General features: G+C 36.3%; 1 protein-coding gene across 1 annotated transcript in view; it reads left to right on the top strand.

The window, feature by feature from the left end:
• GUCY2F (guanylate cyclase 2F, retinal) overlaps positions 1-17433 on the top strand; it is a 95436-nt gene that overhangs the window by 48390 nt on the left and 29613 nt on the right. The window contains exon 8 of the mRNA XM_063084115.1: positions 17157-17333. Coding sequence (XP_062940185.1) covers positions 17157-17333 — 177 coding nt within the window. The remainder of the gene's footprint in view (positions 1-17156; positions 17334-17433) is intronic.

Below are 17433 nucleotides of genomic sequence, written 5' to 3'. Positions count from 1 at the left end.
TTACCATCTTAATGTGTACAGTTAAGCAGTGTTAAGTATATTCACGTTGTTGTGTAACAAATCTCCAGAACTTTTTTTATCTTGCAAGACTGAAACTCTTTAAACAACAACCCATTAGAAAACTCCCCAGGTTCTCCTTACCACAGCCCCTGCTAACCACCATTATACTTTCTAATTCTATGAATTTTGCTACTTAAGATATACCTCATATAAGTGGAATCATACAGTATTTTTTTTTTTTTTTTTTGTGACTGGCTTATCTCACTTAGCATAATGTCCTCAAGTTTCATCCATGTTGTAGCATGTAATAGGATTCTTTCTTTTTTTAAGTCTGAATTACAGTCCACTGTATGTTATCCATTTATTCATTGATAGACATTTGGATTGCTTCCATGTCTTGGCTATTGTGAATAGCGCTGTTACGAACATGGTTGTAGAAATATCTCTTTGAGATCCTGCTTTAAATTCTTATGGATATGTACCCAGAAGTGGGATTGCTGGATCATATGGTAACTCTATTTTTAATTTCTTTGAGAAACTTCCATACTGTTTTCCACAGCAGTTGCACCATTGTACTATCCCACCAACAGTACACAAGGCTTCCAATTTCCCCACATCCTCACCAACACTAGTTATTTTCTGTTTTTCAACAGTAGTCATCATAATGAGTGTGAAGTGATATCTCATTATGATTTTGATTTGCATTTCTCTGATAATTAGTGATGTTGAGTATCTTTTCATAGGCAATTATGAAGATTTTTGTACAAGTCTTTTTGTGAACATGTATTTTCACTTCTCTTGGGTAAACAGCTAGGAATAGAATAACCAAGTCATACAGTAGTTGTATGTGTAACTTTATATGAAACATTTAAACAATTCTCCAGATTGGTTATAACATTTCACAGTCCCATAAGAAATGTTTCAGTTGGTCTAAGTTATCAAAAAATTTGTCTTTTTGATATTTGCCTCTGTACCGTGTGTGAAATGATATCTTATTGCATTTTAATTTGCATTTCCTTGATAACTAAAGTTGTTTTGCATCTTTTCATGTGTTTATAATTCATTTGCATATCTTCTTCAGTGAAGTGTCTCTTCAAGTTTTTGTCCATTCTTAAAAATTGTGTTTTTTTTGCGTTTTAATTTTTGAATTATAGGCATTCTTTATATATATCCTGGATATAAGTCTTTGGTGAAATACAGTATCTGTTTTGCAAATTTTTTTTCCTCAATTTGTGGCTTGTCTATTAATTTTCTTAATGATGTTTTTTGATGACCAAGTTTTTAGTTTAGAAGAAGTCCAATTGTCCGATTTATCATTTTATTTTTGTTCCTCCCTTCCTTCCTCCCCCCCTCCCCTCTCTTTATGGTGATCTGCTCAAGAAATCTTTGCCTATTCCAAGATTCTGGGTTTAGGTCTATGATCCATCTTAAATTAGTTTTTGTGTTTGGACTGAGATAGTGATCAAAGTTCTTTTTTTTCATATAGATATTTGGTGTCCAGCAACAATTGTTTTTAAAAGGCTTTCCTTTCTCCAATGAAGAATTTTGTAACTTGTTGAAAAATTAACTGACTACATATGTGTGCATATATTTTCGGACTCTATTCTGTTTCATTCACTTGTTAGTGTACTCTAATGCCAGTACTACTCTTGATTATCATAGCTCTAGAGTAAGTCCTGACGTCAAGAGTTTGTATATTTTCTGTATTTCTTGATCACTCTTATTAGAGATTTATTAAATTTATTACTTTATTTTCAAAGAACAAAGTTTTGACTTTGTTAATTTGTAAGCCCCTCCACCTTGTTCTTTTGCAAGATTCTTTTGAATATTGTAAGTCCTTTGTATTTTCAATAAATTTTAGAAGCAACTTGTCTATGACTTCAATAAAGTCTTCTGGAATTTTTGATGAGGATTGCAATAAATTTATAAATAAATTTAGGTGAAATAGACATCTTAACAATATCGAGTCTTCCAATCCATTAATGTGGTATATATCTCCATTTATTTATTTATTTTTTTGTCTTTTTTTTTTTTCGTGACCGGCACTCAGCCAGTGAGTGCACCGGCCATTCCTATATAGGTTCCGAACCCACGGCGGGGGCGTCGCCGCGCTCCCAGCGCCGCACTCTCCCAAGTGCGCCACGGGCTCGGCCCTTATATCTCCATTTATGTAGGGTTTTTTTTTTACTTTTCTTGTCAAAGTTTTGATGCTATTGTACAACATTGAGTATAAATGGTGAGGGCAGGCATTTTTGCCTTGTTTCTGGCCCTCGAAGAAAAGGATTCAGTGTTTTACTCTTAGGTCTGATGTTACCTGAAGGTTTTTCACAAGTTTCTTCTATTTCTGATTTTCTGTGAAATTTTTTTTTATCATGAAGAAGTTTTATATTTTTTCAAGCACTTTTTTTGCTACCTATTGGAATGATTGTTTGGTTTTGCTCTTTTATTCTTTTAATATGGTGAATGACATTCTTTTTAAAGAAATATTAAACAAATATTAATATCCCTGGGAATAATTCAACTTGATCATAATACACTATCCTTTTAATATATTGCTAGATAAGATTTGCTAATATTTTTAAAGGATATTTGCATCTATATTTATGAGGAGGATTGGTCTATAATTTTCTTTTAGTGTTCGTCAGGTTTATGTATCAGGGTTAGGTTTGGCTCCATAAAACAAGTTTAAAAGACTTTCTCTATTTTCTGAAAGAGTTTGTGTAAGATTGATATTATTTATTATTTAAATTTTTAATAAATTTCCTCAGTAAAATCATCTGGTCCTAGGATTTTCTTTGTGGAGATATTTTTGAAAACAATTTGATTTCTTTGATAAATATACACTTATTAGGATTTTTATTTTGAATTGTGCGAGTTTAACAGGTTGGGTTTTTCAAGAAACTTATCAGTTTCTTTAAGTTGTTGGCTTTATTAGTATAAAGTTGATTATAAATTCCTTTATTATCTTATTGAAGTCTGTAAGATGTGTAGTGATACCATTTATTTCATTCCTGATATTTATAATTTGTACTTTTTCTCTATTTCTTGATCAGTCTTATTAGAGATTTATCAAATCTATTACTTTATTTTCAAAGAACAAAGTTTTGACTTTGTTAATTTTATCTCCTTTTTGACTATTTTCTTTTTTTTTTTATCGGTTATGAATATCCATGAGATACAAAGCTGATTGTCACCCCTCGTGCCCAAGATGTGAAGGCCAGATTCATACTGGCAGCATGCACATTACCACAAATTGTATTTGTACCCTACGTCCCCCACTTAATTATCCCCAACCTCCCTCCCTCTCCCCCTTTCCCCCCAACTCCACTTTGTAGCCCAAGGTATGCTCTCTCCCACTGCAAGTCCAATGCACGATTGTAGTCTTTCTTTCCTTCCTTCTTTCTCTCTTAGCTCCCACTTATATGTGAGTACGTGTGGTATTTATTCCTCTGTGCTTTGCTTATTTCACTCAACATAAGTTTATCCAGGCTCATCCATGTTGTTGTAAATGGGAGAATTTCATTTTTTATGGCAGAGTAGTATTCCATGGTGTATATATACCACATTTTCCTTATCCAGTCATCCATCAATGGACATTTAGGTTGGTTCCATGTCTTGGGTATTATAAACAGAGCTTCGATGAACATGGGAATGCAGGTATCCTTTCAACATGACGATTTCAATTCCTCTGGGTATATACCAAGAAATGGGATTGATGGATTATATGGTAGTTCTAGCTGTAGTTGTTTGAGAAATCTTCATACCGTTTTTCATAGCGGTTGTACTAATTTACAGTCCCACCAATGGTGCAGGAGCATTCCCTTCTTTCCACACCCTCGCTGGCCTTTGTTATTCCCTGTCTTTTTTATTATAGCCAGTCTAACTGGGGAGAGGTGGTATCTCATTGTAGTTTTAATTTGCATTTCCCTGATGACTAGTGATGTTGAGCATTTTTTCATGTACCTGTTGGCCATTTGTATGTCTTCCTTTGAAAAATGTCTGTTCAGCTCCTTTGCCCATTTTTTAATTGGGTTAATTGGTTTTTCACTGTGTAATTGCTTGAGTTGCTTGTATATTATGGATATTAATCCCTTGCCAGATGCATAGTTGGCAAAAATTTTTTTCTCCCACTTTGTAGTTTGTCATTTCACTCTCTTGATTGCTTCCTTTGCTGTGCAGAAGCTTTTTAGTTTGATATAGTCCCATTTGTTTATTTTTTTCTTTTACTGCTTGTGCTTTGGGGCTCATGTTCATAATGACTTTTCCCAGAACTAGCTGCTGAAGTGTTTCATCTATATTTTCCCTTAGTAATTTTACAGTTTCAGGTCTTACACTTAAGTCTTTAATCCATTTTGAGTTAATTTTGGTATATAGTGAAAGGTATGGGTCTAATTTCATTCTCCTATGTATGAATATCCAGTTTTCCCAGCACCATTTGCTGAAGAGGCAGTCTCTTCCCCAGTGTGAAAACTTGGTGCCTTTGTCAAAGACCAGATGGCTGTAGGTGTATGGGTTGATTTCTGGGTTCTCTATTCTATTCCACTGCTCCACGTGTCTGTTTTTATGCCAGTACCATGCTGCTTTGGTTATTATAGCTTTGTAGTATAGTTTAAAGTCAGGTAATGTTATGCCTCCAGCTTTATTATTTTGCTCAGAATTGCTGTGGCTATTCATGGTCTTTTGTTATTCCATATAAATGTTAAGATAGGTTTTCCCATTTCAGAGAAAAATGTCATTGGAATTTTAATGGGGATTGCATTGAATTTGTATATCACTGTGGGTAGTATGGACATTTTCACAATGTAGATTCTTTCAATCCAAGAGCATGGGATATCTTTCCATCTTCTTGTGTCCTCTTTAATTTCTCTCAGCAGTGGTTTGTAGTTCTCATTGTAGAGATTTTTCACATCCTCGTTAACTTTATTCCTAGGTATTTTATTTATTTATTTTTTTGGCAGCTAATGTTAATGAGCTGTCTTTCTTGATTTCTTTTTCTTCATGTTCACTGTTGGAGTATAGAAATGCTACTCATTTTTATGTGTTGATTTTGTATCCTGGAATTTGGCTGAAATCACTTATCAACTCTAAGGGTTTTTTTGTAGAGGCTTTAGGCTGTTCAGTATATAGGATCATGTCATATGCAAACAGGGACAGTTTGACTTCATCATTTCCCATCTGGATGCCCTTTATTTCCTTCTCCTCTCTGATTGCTCTGGCTAGTACTTCCAACACTATGTTAAATAGGAGTGGTGAAAGTGGGCATCTTTGTGTAGTTCTTGTTCTTTAGGGAAGAGCTTTCAGCTTTTCCCCATTCAGGATGATATTGGCAGTAGGCTTTTCATATATGGCTTTAATTGGTTGAGACACTTTCCATCTATACCAAACTTGTAGAGAGTCTTTATCATGAACGAATGTTGAATTTTGTCAAATGCTTTTTCAGCATCTATAGAGATGATCATGGGGTTTTTGTGTTTGTTTTTATTGATGTGGTGTATCACATTTATTGATTTGAGTATGTTGAACCAACCCTGCATCCCTGGGATGAATCCCACTTGATCATAGTGGGTAGTTTTGTTTATGTGTTGCTGTATTCTGTTAGCTAGTATTTTATTGAGGATTTTTGCATTTATATTCATCAAGGATATTGGACTGTAGTTTTCTATTTTTGATATATCTTTGTCTGGTTTTGGTATCAGGGTGATGTTTGCATCATAGCTTGAATTTGGGCAAATGGCCTCTGTTTCAATCTTTTGGAATAGTTTGTAGAGATCTGGTATCAATTTCTCCTTGAAGGCTTGGTAGAACTCTGCAGTGAACCCATCCTGTCCTGGGCTTTCCTTTGTTGGGAGCCTTCTGATAACAGCTTCAATCTCTTTTATTGCTATTGGTCTGTTCAGATTTTCTGTATCTTCTTGGCTCAGTTTTGGTAGTTTGCATGTGTCCAGAAATTCATCCATTTCCTCCAGATTTAAAATTTGTTGGCATATAGTTGTTTATAGTAGTCTCTAATGATTCCTTGCATTTCTGAGGTATCAGTTGTAATATCACCTTTTTCATTTCTAATTTTTGTTATTTGGGTCTTCTCTCTTCTTTTTTTAGTTAGCCTTTCTAAAGGTTTGTCAATTTTATTTATCTTTTCAAAAAACCACCTTTTTGTTTCATTGATATTTTGTATCATTTTTTAGGGTTTCTATTTCATTTAGTTCTGCTCTGATCTTAATGATTTCTTTCCATCTACTAACTTTTGGTTTGGATTGTTCCTGTTTTTCTAGTTCTTTAAGGTGAAGTGTTAAGTTGTTTATTTGCCATCTTTCCATTCTTCTGAAGTAAGCATTTAATGTGATAAATTTCCCCCTTAATACTGCTTTTGCAGTATCCCACAGGTTTTGGTATGATGTGTCATTGTTTTTATTAGTTTCAAGAAATTTTTTGATTTCCTGTTTGATTTCTTCTTGGACACATATGTCATTAAGTAGAATGTTGTTTAATTTCTATGTGTTTATATAGTTTCCAGAATTTCATTTCTTATTGATTTCTAATTTTAATCCATTGTGATCTAAAAAAAACCACATGGAATAATTCCAATTTTTAAAAATTTGTTGAGACTTGATTTGTGGCCTAAAATGTGGTCTATCCTGGAGAATGTTCCATGTACTGATGAGAAGAATGAATATTTTGAGGTTGTTGGATGGAATGTTCTGTTGATATCTGACAAGTGCAATTGGTCTAAGGTGTTGTTTAGATCTTATGTTTCTCTGTTGATTTTTTTGCCTAGATGATCTATCCAATGTTGAGAGTCGGGTGTTCAGGTCCCCTGCTATTATGGTGTTAGTGTCCATTTCATTCTATAGATCAAATAGTGTTTGCTTTATAAATCTGGCTGCTCTGACATTGGGTGTGTATATCCTTATGATTGTTATGTCTTCTTGATCTATCGATCCTTTTATCATTATAGAGTGGACTTCTTTATCTCTTTTTATGGTTTTTGCTTTAAGTCTATTTTATCTGATATACAAATAGCTACTCCAGCTTGTTTTTCATTTCTCTTTGTATGGCATATCTTTTTCCATCCTTTCAGTCTTAGTCTATATGTGTCTTTACAGGTGAGGTGAATCTCTTGAAGGCAGCATATTGCTAGATCCATTTTTTCAGTCCAGTCAGTCAGTCTGTGTCTTTTGAGTGGGGAATTTAATCTCTTTAATATAGAGTTATTTTTGAAGGGTGTTGATTAACTCCTAGCATTTTATTGATTTTTGTTTAGATGTCTTAAGTATCTTTTTTCCCTTTCTTTCTGATTTTCTGTTTGTCTTCTCTGTTTGTTGGTTTCTTGGGGTGGTACATAAACTATTTTTTCTCTTTATTGTTAGCATGTTTCTTTTACTGGCAGGTTTTGTTCTTTCTTGTGTATTCATGGCAGTGATGGTTTTTTCAGGTATCAAGCCCAGTACTCCCTTGAGAATTTCTTGTAAGGCTGGTCAGGTGGTAGTGAATTCTGCAGTTTTTGTTTGTCTGAGATATATACTATTTGTCCTTCATTTTGGAAGGATAGCCTTGCTGGGTAAAGTATTCTTGGGTGATAAATTTTGTTCTTTAGTATTTTAAATATATCATCCCATTCTTTTCCAGCTTTTAGGGTTTCTGATGAAAAGTCTGATGTTAGTCTGATTGGGGCTCCCTTATAGGTGACTTGCCACTTCTCTCTTTCAGCTTTTAAGATTCTCTCTTTGTCTTTGAGTTTTGCCAGTTTGAGTATAAGATGTCTTGGAGAGGACCTTTTTGTGTTGAATATGTTTGGGGATATTTGGGCCTCCTGAGTCTGAAGATCTGTGACTTTCCGTACACCTGGGAAGTTTTCTGCTGTTATTTTGTTGAATATTTTTTCAATGCCATTTCCTTTTTCTTCCCCTTCTGAAATACCCATGATTCAGATATTTGAGTGCTTGATGTTGTCTCTTATCTCTCTTAGTTTTTCTTCAATTTTTTAAATTCTTTTTTTCTTTTTTCTAGTCTACCCATGTTAATTCAAACAGCCTGTCTTCAAGGTCAGAAATTCTCCCTTCTGCTTGTTCTGGCCTGCTGGTTATACTCTCTGCTGTGTTTTTTATTTTGTTGAACGAATCCTTCTGCTCCACAAGCTCTGCTATGTTCTTTTTCAGGGCATTTATTTCTTTGTACATTTCTTCTTTCAGATCCTGTATATTTTTTCTCATTTCATTGTGTTGTCTAACTGAGTTTTCTTGTATCTCATTTAGTTTCCTTAGAATTGTTGCTTGAAATTCCTTGTCAGTCATTTCAGGGACTTCCTGTACTATAAGATCTAGAGCTTGAGAGTTATTATTTTCCTTTGGTGGTGATGTACTTTCTTGATTTTTCATATTTCTGGTATCTTTCCTTTGGTGTTTAGTTATTGTGGCAGGGGGCATCACGGTCTACTCATTCCACCCTGATGCCTTGCCTGGATCCTGAATGGATTGCCAATTCTGGGTGGCAGGGACTAGCCTGGGCTGGGGATCCTGCAGTGCCTGCCTGTTCTGGCACTGCTGACTTGGGGCATGTGGGCCCAGCAGCTCTCAGACCTCTCTTGGTGGTGGGCACTGGCCTGGGGGTCCCATGGCTCCTGCCTGTTCTGGCATGGCTGACTTGGGGCATGTGGGCCTGGCAGCTCCTGGGCTTCTCTATGCAGTGGGGACTGACCTGGGCTGGGGGCCCCACAGCTCCTGCCTCTCCCAGCATGGCTGACTCGGGGCTTGTGGGCCCAGTGGCTCTCAGGCCTCTCTGGGTGGCAGGGACTGGCCTGGGCTGGGGGTCCCGTGGCATGTGGCACCTGCCTGTTCTGGTGTGGCTGTCTTGGGTTGTGTGGGCCTGGCGGCTCTCAGGCCTGTCTGGGCAGCAGGCGCTGGCCTGGGTTGGTGGTCCCACTGCACATCGCTCCTGCCTGTTCTGGGACTGCTGTCAGGCCTCCTGTTGTTGCTTTTTTAAAACTGATTGATTTGTGGGAGAGAGTGATGCTAGGAACCATCTACTCTGCCATCTTGACTGGAATCCTTCAGTATGTTAAACCTAGAGAAGCCTGAAAAGTAGTTCTCTGACTTTGGAGCTCTACTTTCTAATTCTGTGAATTTTTTCTTCATATACTTTGAAGCTCTATTATTAAGTACATACATATTGGTATGCTAGTAAATGTTTAACAACAGGCTTTCTAAAAAGTACCTAATTTGGAGCACTTTCTGATTTCTGTGCTGTAAATACCTCCATTGTGACTCATTTTGAGCTGCCCATGTGATGTCATAAAACATGGATTTGGTAAGAAATATGCAAAATCTGCCTCTTATGATCCAGTCTGAGCCACCTCCAGCATACCACTGCAAATACACATTTATAATTGTTATGTCTTTATTCTTTTACCATTATAAAGTACCCCTCTTTATCTCTGGTAGTACTTATTTTTTTTGATTTCTATTTTGTCCAATAATAATATAGTCACTCTAGTTTTCTTATTAGTTTTTGCATGGTTTATTATTTTTTTTCCCTATCCTTTTACTCTCAATCTATTTGTGTTTCTGGATTTAATGTCCATCTCTTTTAGGCAGCATACATTTGGTCCTTACTTCCCCCCACCCTCCATTCTGCAATCTCTGTCTTCTAATCTGAGGTGTTAGTCCATTTACATTTAAGGCACTATTGATACAGCTGGAGTTTTGGTTTTCTATTTTGCTGTTTGTCTTCTATTTTTCTCATCTGTGTCTCTTTCTGTTCTTTTGTTTCTCCTTTCCTGCCTTCCTTTTGACTAAAAATGTTTTTTGAGTATTCCATTTTGCTTCCTATATTGGTGTTTCAGCTACAACTCTTTGAATTTTTTACTGGTTGTTCTAGGAATTACTATATGCATCTTGAACTTACCACAATCTACTTAGAGTTAATATTGGACTATTTTACTTAAAATATAGGAAATTTGTAACAGTATTGCCTGCTATTCTTTGCTCTATTGTTGTAATATATATTACCTCTGCATATATTATAGTTCTCATAATATAGTGTTAGAATTTATTTTAAACATTCACATATTTCATAGAAATTAAGAGAATAAAATAAAAATACGTTCTCTTACATTTATCAACACATTTACTATTTCTGATAGCTTTCATTCTTTCCTAATAGAGCCAAGTGACCATATAGCATCATTTATCTTCATTCTGAAAATCTTCCTTCAAGCATTACTTTTATTGCAGGTCTGCTGATGATAAATTTTCTCAATTTTTGTCTATTTGATAATGTCTTCAATTCTGAAGGATACTTTTGCTGGATACAGAATTATGTGTTGACAGCTGTTTTATTTTCTTTTGGCATTTTAAAGATGCCATTCAATTGTTTTCTACATTATTTTGTTTATCATGAGAAGTCAGCCATTATTCATTCCTCTGTATGTAATGTGTGCTATTTTTCTCTGACTACCTTAAAAAGTTTACTTCATCTTTAGATTTCAAGACTTTGACTATTATATGTCTAGGTTCAGTTTTTTGTTTTAATTTAACCTACTTGAGGTTCATTAAGCCTCGTGGATCTTTAAGTTAGTCTTTTTTATTACTGAAACATAATTGATTATAGGCATTTGTGGGGTACAGAGTTGACTGTTGGTATTTGTGTACAATATATTTTAAGTTCATCTATGGATTGCAGGAGTTTGATTATGATATATCTGTGGGTTTTTTTTGTGTGTGTGTGTGTGTGTTTATCCCATTTGGGGTTCAGCGAATTTCTTAGAATTTAAAGTTGATGCATTTCACCAAATCCATCAAGGTTTTGGCCAAAATTTCTCAAAATTTTTTTCTGTCTCATTTTCTCTTATATGCTTCTGGGATTCAAATTACATATGTGTTAGACTAGTTGATATTGTCCCACTGATCCCTGAGATTCTATTTTTTTCCGATCATTTTCTCTCTGTCCTTTAGATTGGAGTATTTTTTATGAAACTTTCCTTAAGTTCATTACTCTTCTGGCATTGCCTAAACATGCCTAGTGAATTTTTCACTTCGATCATTATATTTTCCATCTATAGAATTTCCATTTGCTTATACTTATAGTTTCTGTTTTTCTGCTGATCTTCCATACCTAAATATTCATTTTGCATATATTGTCCTTTAAGTCCTCAAATACGTTTATAATATCTATGTTAAAGTCCTTTTTCTGCTGATCGCAATATTTGCATCATCTCAGGTTTGACTTCTACTGACCTTTTTTCTTTTTTTGAGTATGTGTCATAATTTCCCGATTCTTTGCACATCTAAGGCTTTTGGTTGATCACTTAGTATTATGAATTATTTTAGAAGCTCTGGATTCTGTTGTGTTGCTCTGAAGAATTATTTTTTGTTCCTATAGACAAACACAAATTTTACCCATTTTATTGCCTTTCAGATTTAGCTTTGCCTTCATTTCTGCTTTTGGTCACTCTCCACTGCCTTCAAATGTTTTTTTTTTTTTCTTCTAAATTTGGTCCCTATTTTACAGATTTTTTTTGTCTATTGATTATTTAAAGACATTCTTCCATTGTCTTCTGACTTCCTTTGTTTCTGCCTCTTCAAATATCTAATTTCTTCATTGTATGCTAGACATTTTATATTTAAAAAAAAAAACAAAAGTGTAGAGGCTCCAGGTGATATTTTGTACCAGTGAGGTTTTTCTCTTTTATTTGTTAGATGGATAGGGTAAGGAACTAATCACATTAATCTAATCAGAGATTGAGCTGAATGGAAGCTATGCTATAGTTTTAGTTAGATTCAATCCACCTTTAGTTTTACTCTGTTTCTCAGCCCCCCATAGAGCCTATAGATCTTCATATACCCCACTTTGAAAGATTAGGGTATTCAGACCACACTTCAGAGCCTTTGGTCTTTAGTCTTTTGTCTATACTCTCAACGCTTGCTACTTCCTTATTTGGTAAATATCTTGAGGAAGAGACAAGTCACATGTTTGTGGCAGGCCCTATTCCTCCAGTGAAATTTGTTTTCTAAATATTAGGAGACTACAGGAGATTTTAGCCCATCTTATAGAAGCTTTTCTAGTCTCCTCTATAGCCCCCAAACTCAGAAAAAAAACTGTGGGGGAAAACCAGCTCACATTAAGGTTTTCTGAAGTTTATTAATTGTAATGCCAGTCTTCCAGAATTGTCAAAAGCATTGCTGATTTTCCCTTTTTCTCAGCAAAGTCATTCTTCTAGGCTATTCCCAATCTTCAGTTTGTGCCAAGAATTAGCAATGTCCCTAGGGAAGAAAATGATTGGCAATAGCCTCATTATCTTAGAAGAGCTCTTGCCTCTGTGAATTTTAAGTCTTTTTTTGTTGGTTAGAGTGTGATGTTGATAACACCAAGGTCCAGGGTTCCATCCCTGTACTGGCCAGCTGCAAAAAAAAAAAAAAAAAAAGAGAGAAGAAAAAGAAAAAATTGTGGAATCAAAAGTGGAGGTCTGCCATGACCTACTGCATCCTATTTGGTACTAAAAGTTCCTATAATCACTTTTAATGTAAAGAAAAAGCTGCTTAAAATGGCTTATTGGATCCTGTTTGGCTTTTCCCTGCCTCTTTATTCTTACCTCATCACCACATTTCCCTCAACCACTCTACTCAAACCACATTGGCTTTTATTCAGTCTCTAGATTGGCATGCTATTTCAACCCTTGGAAGAATACTTTTCTCTCCCTTCTTTGCATAGTTAACTTCATCCACCCTTTATCTCCAAGCTCAATTGTCACTTTCCAGGAAACCTCTCTCAACTTTTCTGATTGGTCAAAGCCCCAATTATACATACTCATGTTATGCACCTCTTCTCCATAGGACTTCTCAGAGTTGCAAGTTTATGTTTATTTGTGTAATTATCTGATTAAAATAAGAGATTAGGGACCACGTAATATTTTGTTTACCATTTGTCCCCAGTCCTTAGCTCAGAGACACAAAGTGGGTACTCAATAAATGTTTGTTACATGAATAAGATATTGCTGGCAGGAAATACAGCATCAAAAGTTTTTCAGTAGTACTTGGTTAGTATGCTGTATATGATCATTAACCTTAGGGTGGTAGTGGACAGGTTTATACCAGGATAGGAGGTCTTAAAAAATAGCTCTTTACAACAAAACAAAACAAAATACAGGAAACAGACATAAACAAACAGTTAGTCCATGGAGGTACAAAATCTTGTTGACAAAATAAGTAGCAATGGCTTATATAGTTCGAAGTTAGCACTGATGTATAGAATGACATTGTCATAACAGTGTCTATGCATACCCCTAGGATGGTGTTGCAGCTGCCGTAGAAGAGGGGAAGGCAGGGATTAATTATGGTGTTATGATATCCCAGGAACATTTTCAAGAGGGTGAAGGAGTCTTTGAGATAATGTAGGCCAGTGTTTGACTCAGGAGCAGGTGTCTCTAGTGGTTATATGTTTAAAGTTTTCATATCAGATATGCAGCTAACAAAAATATTAGGAGAAAGGACACATTCAATTCTTGAACATTTGATGGTAGTCAGCTAGGTAGGTATTATGGAAGATGTGAAGTATATGTCTATCCAGTAAATGTTCATCTTGCTAAAGCATCTTGCTAAAGCAGGTATTCTAAATATTCTCCGTGTCCTGGGGTTGTTCAGAATCTTAGTGGGACACAACTGCATGTAGGTATCTACCTGCTTCCTGAGGACAGATGATTATAAAGATCTGGCGAAGTTCTAGGCCTAAAATTTTCTCATGTTAGAACTTCTAGTGTAATGCTAGATGCTGTAACAAATAGACCCTCAAATATTTAATGTCTCAAACACAGAATAAATTTAATTTTCACCCAAGTAACAGGACAAAGTAGATATGCTTTGTTGGCAGGTGACTGCTTTCCAATATGGTGATTCAAAGACCCAGGCTATGACCACTTTATGGCTATGCCATGTCTTAGGGCCTTGATATAATCTGCATTCATCCACAGAAGTGAGATATTAATGTCAAGCAGGGTATATTTGCTTCTTAAAAGCTTTAGCCTAGAAATGGCACATATTACTTCCTCTCACATTCTATTGCTTAGAATTCAGTCATATCGCTAAACTTAGCTCCAAGGGAGGTTGAAAAATGTGGATTAGCTTTTTTCCCCCAGAAAAAAAGGAAATAGATTTGTGTTGCACAGCTAGAGGTCTCTGATATAACCACTTTGTACTTTGTCTTCCAACAGAGTCCCAGAGCCCAGTAGTTTTGGCTGCTTGGTTCGTAAGAGAATGGCACCTTAGAAGAAGTTGCCTATTTTTCTATATGTGAGCTGAGATTTCATGTCTGCTTTAAGTGATTTAGTTTGTACTGGACTAAGAGAATTGTCATGGGTGTCAAGCTTTTATGCTGAAAAAGTAACCTTGATGGCCAATACCTGCCACTCACACCAGGGGTAATTTAAACTTGGCTTGGATCACCTTGTTGGAGAAGCAAGCTTACATTCTAAGTTTCCTAGTGTACTCCATCTCAGTAAATGACCCACCATCCTCTCAATGATCAAAATAGAATAATTCTTGATTTTATTTTTTCCTTCACTCCCTACACCAACAAGTCATGTGATATATAGCTCCAAAATATATATCAGATCTGCCCATTTTTGTTCAATCACACTGTTACCATTCTTAGCCTATATATATCTTTATGTGTCCGTATAAACATATTTGTATGGTAAGTTTCTGAAATCAATAATTTCTTAATGGTCAGATTTACCAGACCTCTGGGGTATTTATCACACTTTCCTCATCATGTGGTATTAATGATGTTGTTCTAAATAGGCTTTTTCCACTTCTCTGGCCTCCCTCCTAAGTCTTTATGCAGGTAGTTATTCCTTTTCCCATCCTTTAAATGTTGATATTTCTTTTTCCTCTTTTTATTACATATGCTTTCCTTGGGTGATCTCATTTACTCCCATTGATTTAATCTACCATTTACATACTTACAGTTCCCAAGTCTATTTTTTCTGGTCAGGCCTCTTTTATGAACTCCAAAATCTGAAGGTACAACTGTTTTTGAAATAGTTCCACCTTGATGATCCATAGGTACCTCATTCTCAACATGTCTCAAAGTGATTTTATCAGCCTTATCCACCACCAAATTTGCTTTTCCACTTGTCTTATGTCAAATTCCCTAAAAACTGAGCCTGAGATGAAAATTCTTGTTCACATTACTTTTTGAGGGAATGTTCTCAAGAAAAAAGAGTTAGGGAAGCAGGATAGGCAGGAGTAAAAGGTAAGCAAGTATTTGATCTCAGCTGGAGACTATCAACAGTATGATCTTACGGGGAAAATATGGTGGAGCACAAATTGTACCGTGAGTCCCACCTCGAGGCTAGGGAGCTGGACTTTTGTGATATTGCCAATCAGACAATCAGTGCCTGATGTCTGTGGGTGGGGCCTAGCCTCACAGGTAAGGTGGCTCATCTTTGGCTTGGGTTCTAAGACAGTTTTCCTGAGAATGGTATAGCTGTGAGTTATCAGTCAACATTTATAGCAGCTGGGGGATGCATGATGAAAGGGATATGGGTGGGGCACCAACACATTCAATGCTATACCATCTCTGAATTCCTGTATTGATGTATAGCACCACCACCTACCCAAGAATCCGTGTAGAAATCTGGAAGTGCCTATGGAATCCATTTTCTCTCTTATCCCCCATTTAATGGTAATAATAATAGATGATAATTATTGAGTGTCCATAATATAAATTTCAAATTCCATAGCCTGGTTCTCAAAGCCCCATGGGATGTGGCTCCTGTTCATTTCTCCAGCCTGGTGTGCCATATTCTCTCACTTGCACTCTGCTCTGGCCACCCTAACTAAACCTGTTTCAGTTTCTTCAACATAACATGCTTTTATGTTTCAGCCCTTCCCATCATGTCACCTTCTCTTGGTCAACTCTTTCTTGTCCTTCAAGACAGTTTAAATATTACCTCTTTAGGGAAGCCTTATCTGACCCCCTCCCCCTGGCTGAAGTAAATGCTTCACCTGAGCTCTTTAGGCATCCCATGCCCTCTTCCTTCAGAACACATTTCACAGTGAAATACAATTGTCAGTTTACTTGTCTATCACCCCTCATTAAATGTGAGCTCTTTCAGGACAGTGATTTCATCTTGTTTATCTCTGCTTCTCTAGTATGCAGTCCAGTGCCTTCAACATTGTGGGTACACTCAAAATGCTTCTTGTATTAGTGAAAACATGAATGATTGTAAAGGGAGAGTGTAGCCAAAAATTCTAGATGGTTCTTCTGAAACAAATTTTGTAAGCTCTGGCCTGATGTTTATGTAGGGAAATTATTTTAATAGGTGCTGGGTAGATGAGTATTCACAGAAGACAACCTATTCTACCTTTTACAGTACTAACCCTCTTTAGACCTCTTGAGGCACTGAGCTCCATTCCAGAGAGTCCCAAAGGAATTGGGAAGAAAGCCCCAGCTCCAGCATTCAGTATGCCAAAAGAGATCCCTCTCTAAAATTTCCTTTTCTGACCATTGCATTCATTTTCTATTGCTGCTGTAATAAATTAGCACAAACATAGTGGCTTAAAACAACACTGATTTATTATCTTACAGTTCTGTAGATCAAAAGTCTAGGCAGACTCAGCTGAGTGTTCTGCTTAGCATCTCACAAGTCTGAAGTCACTGTGTCAGTTGCACTGGGTTCTTATCTGGAGGCCTGTGGGGAACCCATTTCTGGGCTTGTTCAGGTTGTCAGCAGAATTTAGTTCAGAATTTAGTTGTAGGATTGAGATCCCCATTTCCTTTCTGGCGATCAACTAAGAGCCATTCCCAGCTTCTAGAGACTTTTTACGCATTCCTTGGTTCCTATCCTCTTTCCTCCATCTTCAAAGCCAACAATGGCATGTTGAGTCCTCATACATTGAATCTCTCTGACTTCCTCTTCTGCCCTCCACTTCTGTTTTTAAGGACTCATGTGCTTAGATTAGACCTATCCTGATAATCTCCTTTTTGCCATATAATATAACACAATCATAGGAGTACTGCTAGGGGCTGAAGATCATGGGGGCCAAATTTCTGCCTACCACAGCCATCAGTCATAAGGGTGAAGAGAAGTTTACATGTTTTCAACTCTAGTCCCCAGTTAACACAGGACAGCTGTGACTCTACTCTCTCCCTTCCATTTCCAGATGAAGGACCTGCGCCATGAAAATATTAACCCTTTATTGGGCTTCTTCTATGATTCGGGGATGTTTGCCATTGTGACAGAATTCTGTTCCCGAAGGAGCCTAGAAGACATACTGACAAATCAGGATGTGAAACTTGACTGGATGTTTAAATCATCACTCCTACTGGATCTCATCAAGGTTAATGGAAAGACTGATGAAATCTTGAATTTTCCGTGTAGATTAGAACTTTAATGTTTTGAGATACTTCACTTCACTCATATCATTGTGATCATTTCAC

This window comes from Cynocephalus volans, chromosome X, assembly GCF_027409185.1.
Source record: "Cynocephalus volans isolate mCynVol1 chromosome X, mCynVol1.pri, whole genome shotgun sequence".
Classification (NCBI taxonomy): Eukaryota; Metazoa; Chordata; class Mammalia; order Dermoptera; family Cynocephalidae; genus Cynocephalus; species Cynocephalus volans.
This window is presented reverse-complemented; position numbering and strand designations above follow the sequence as displayed.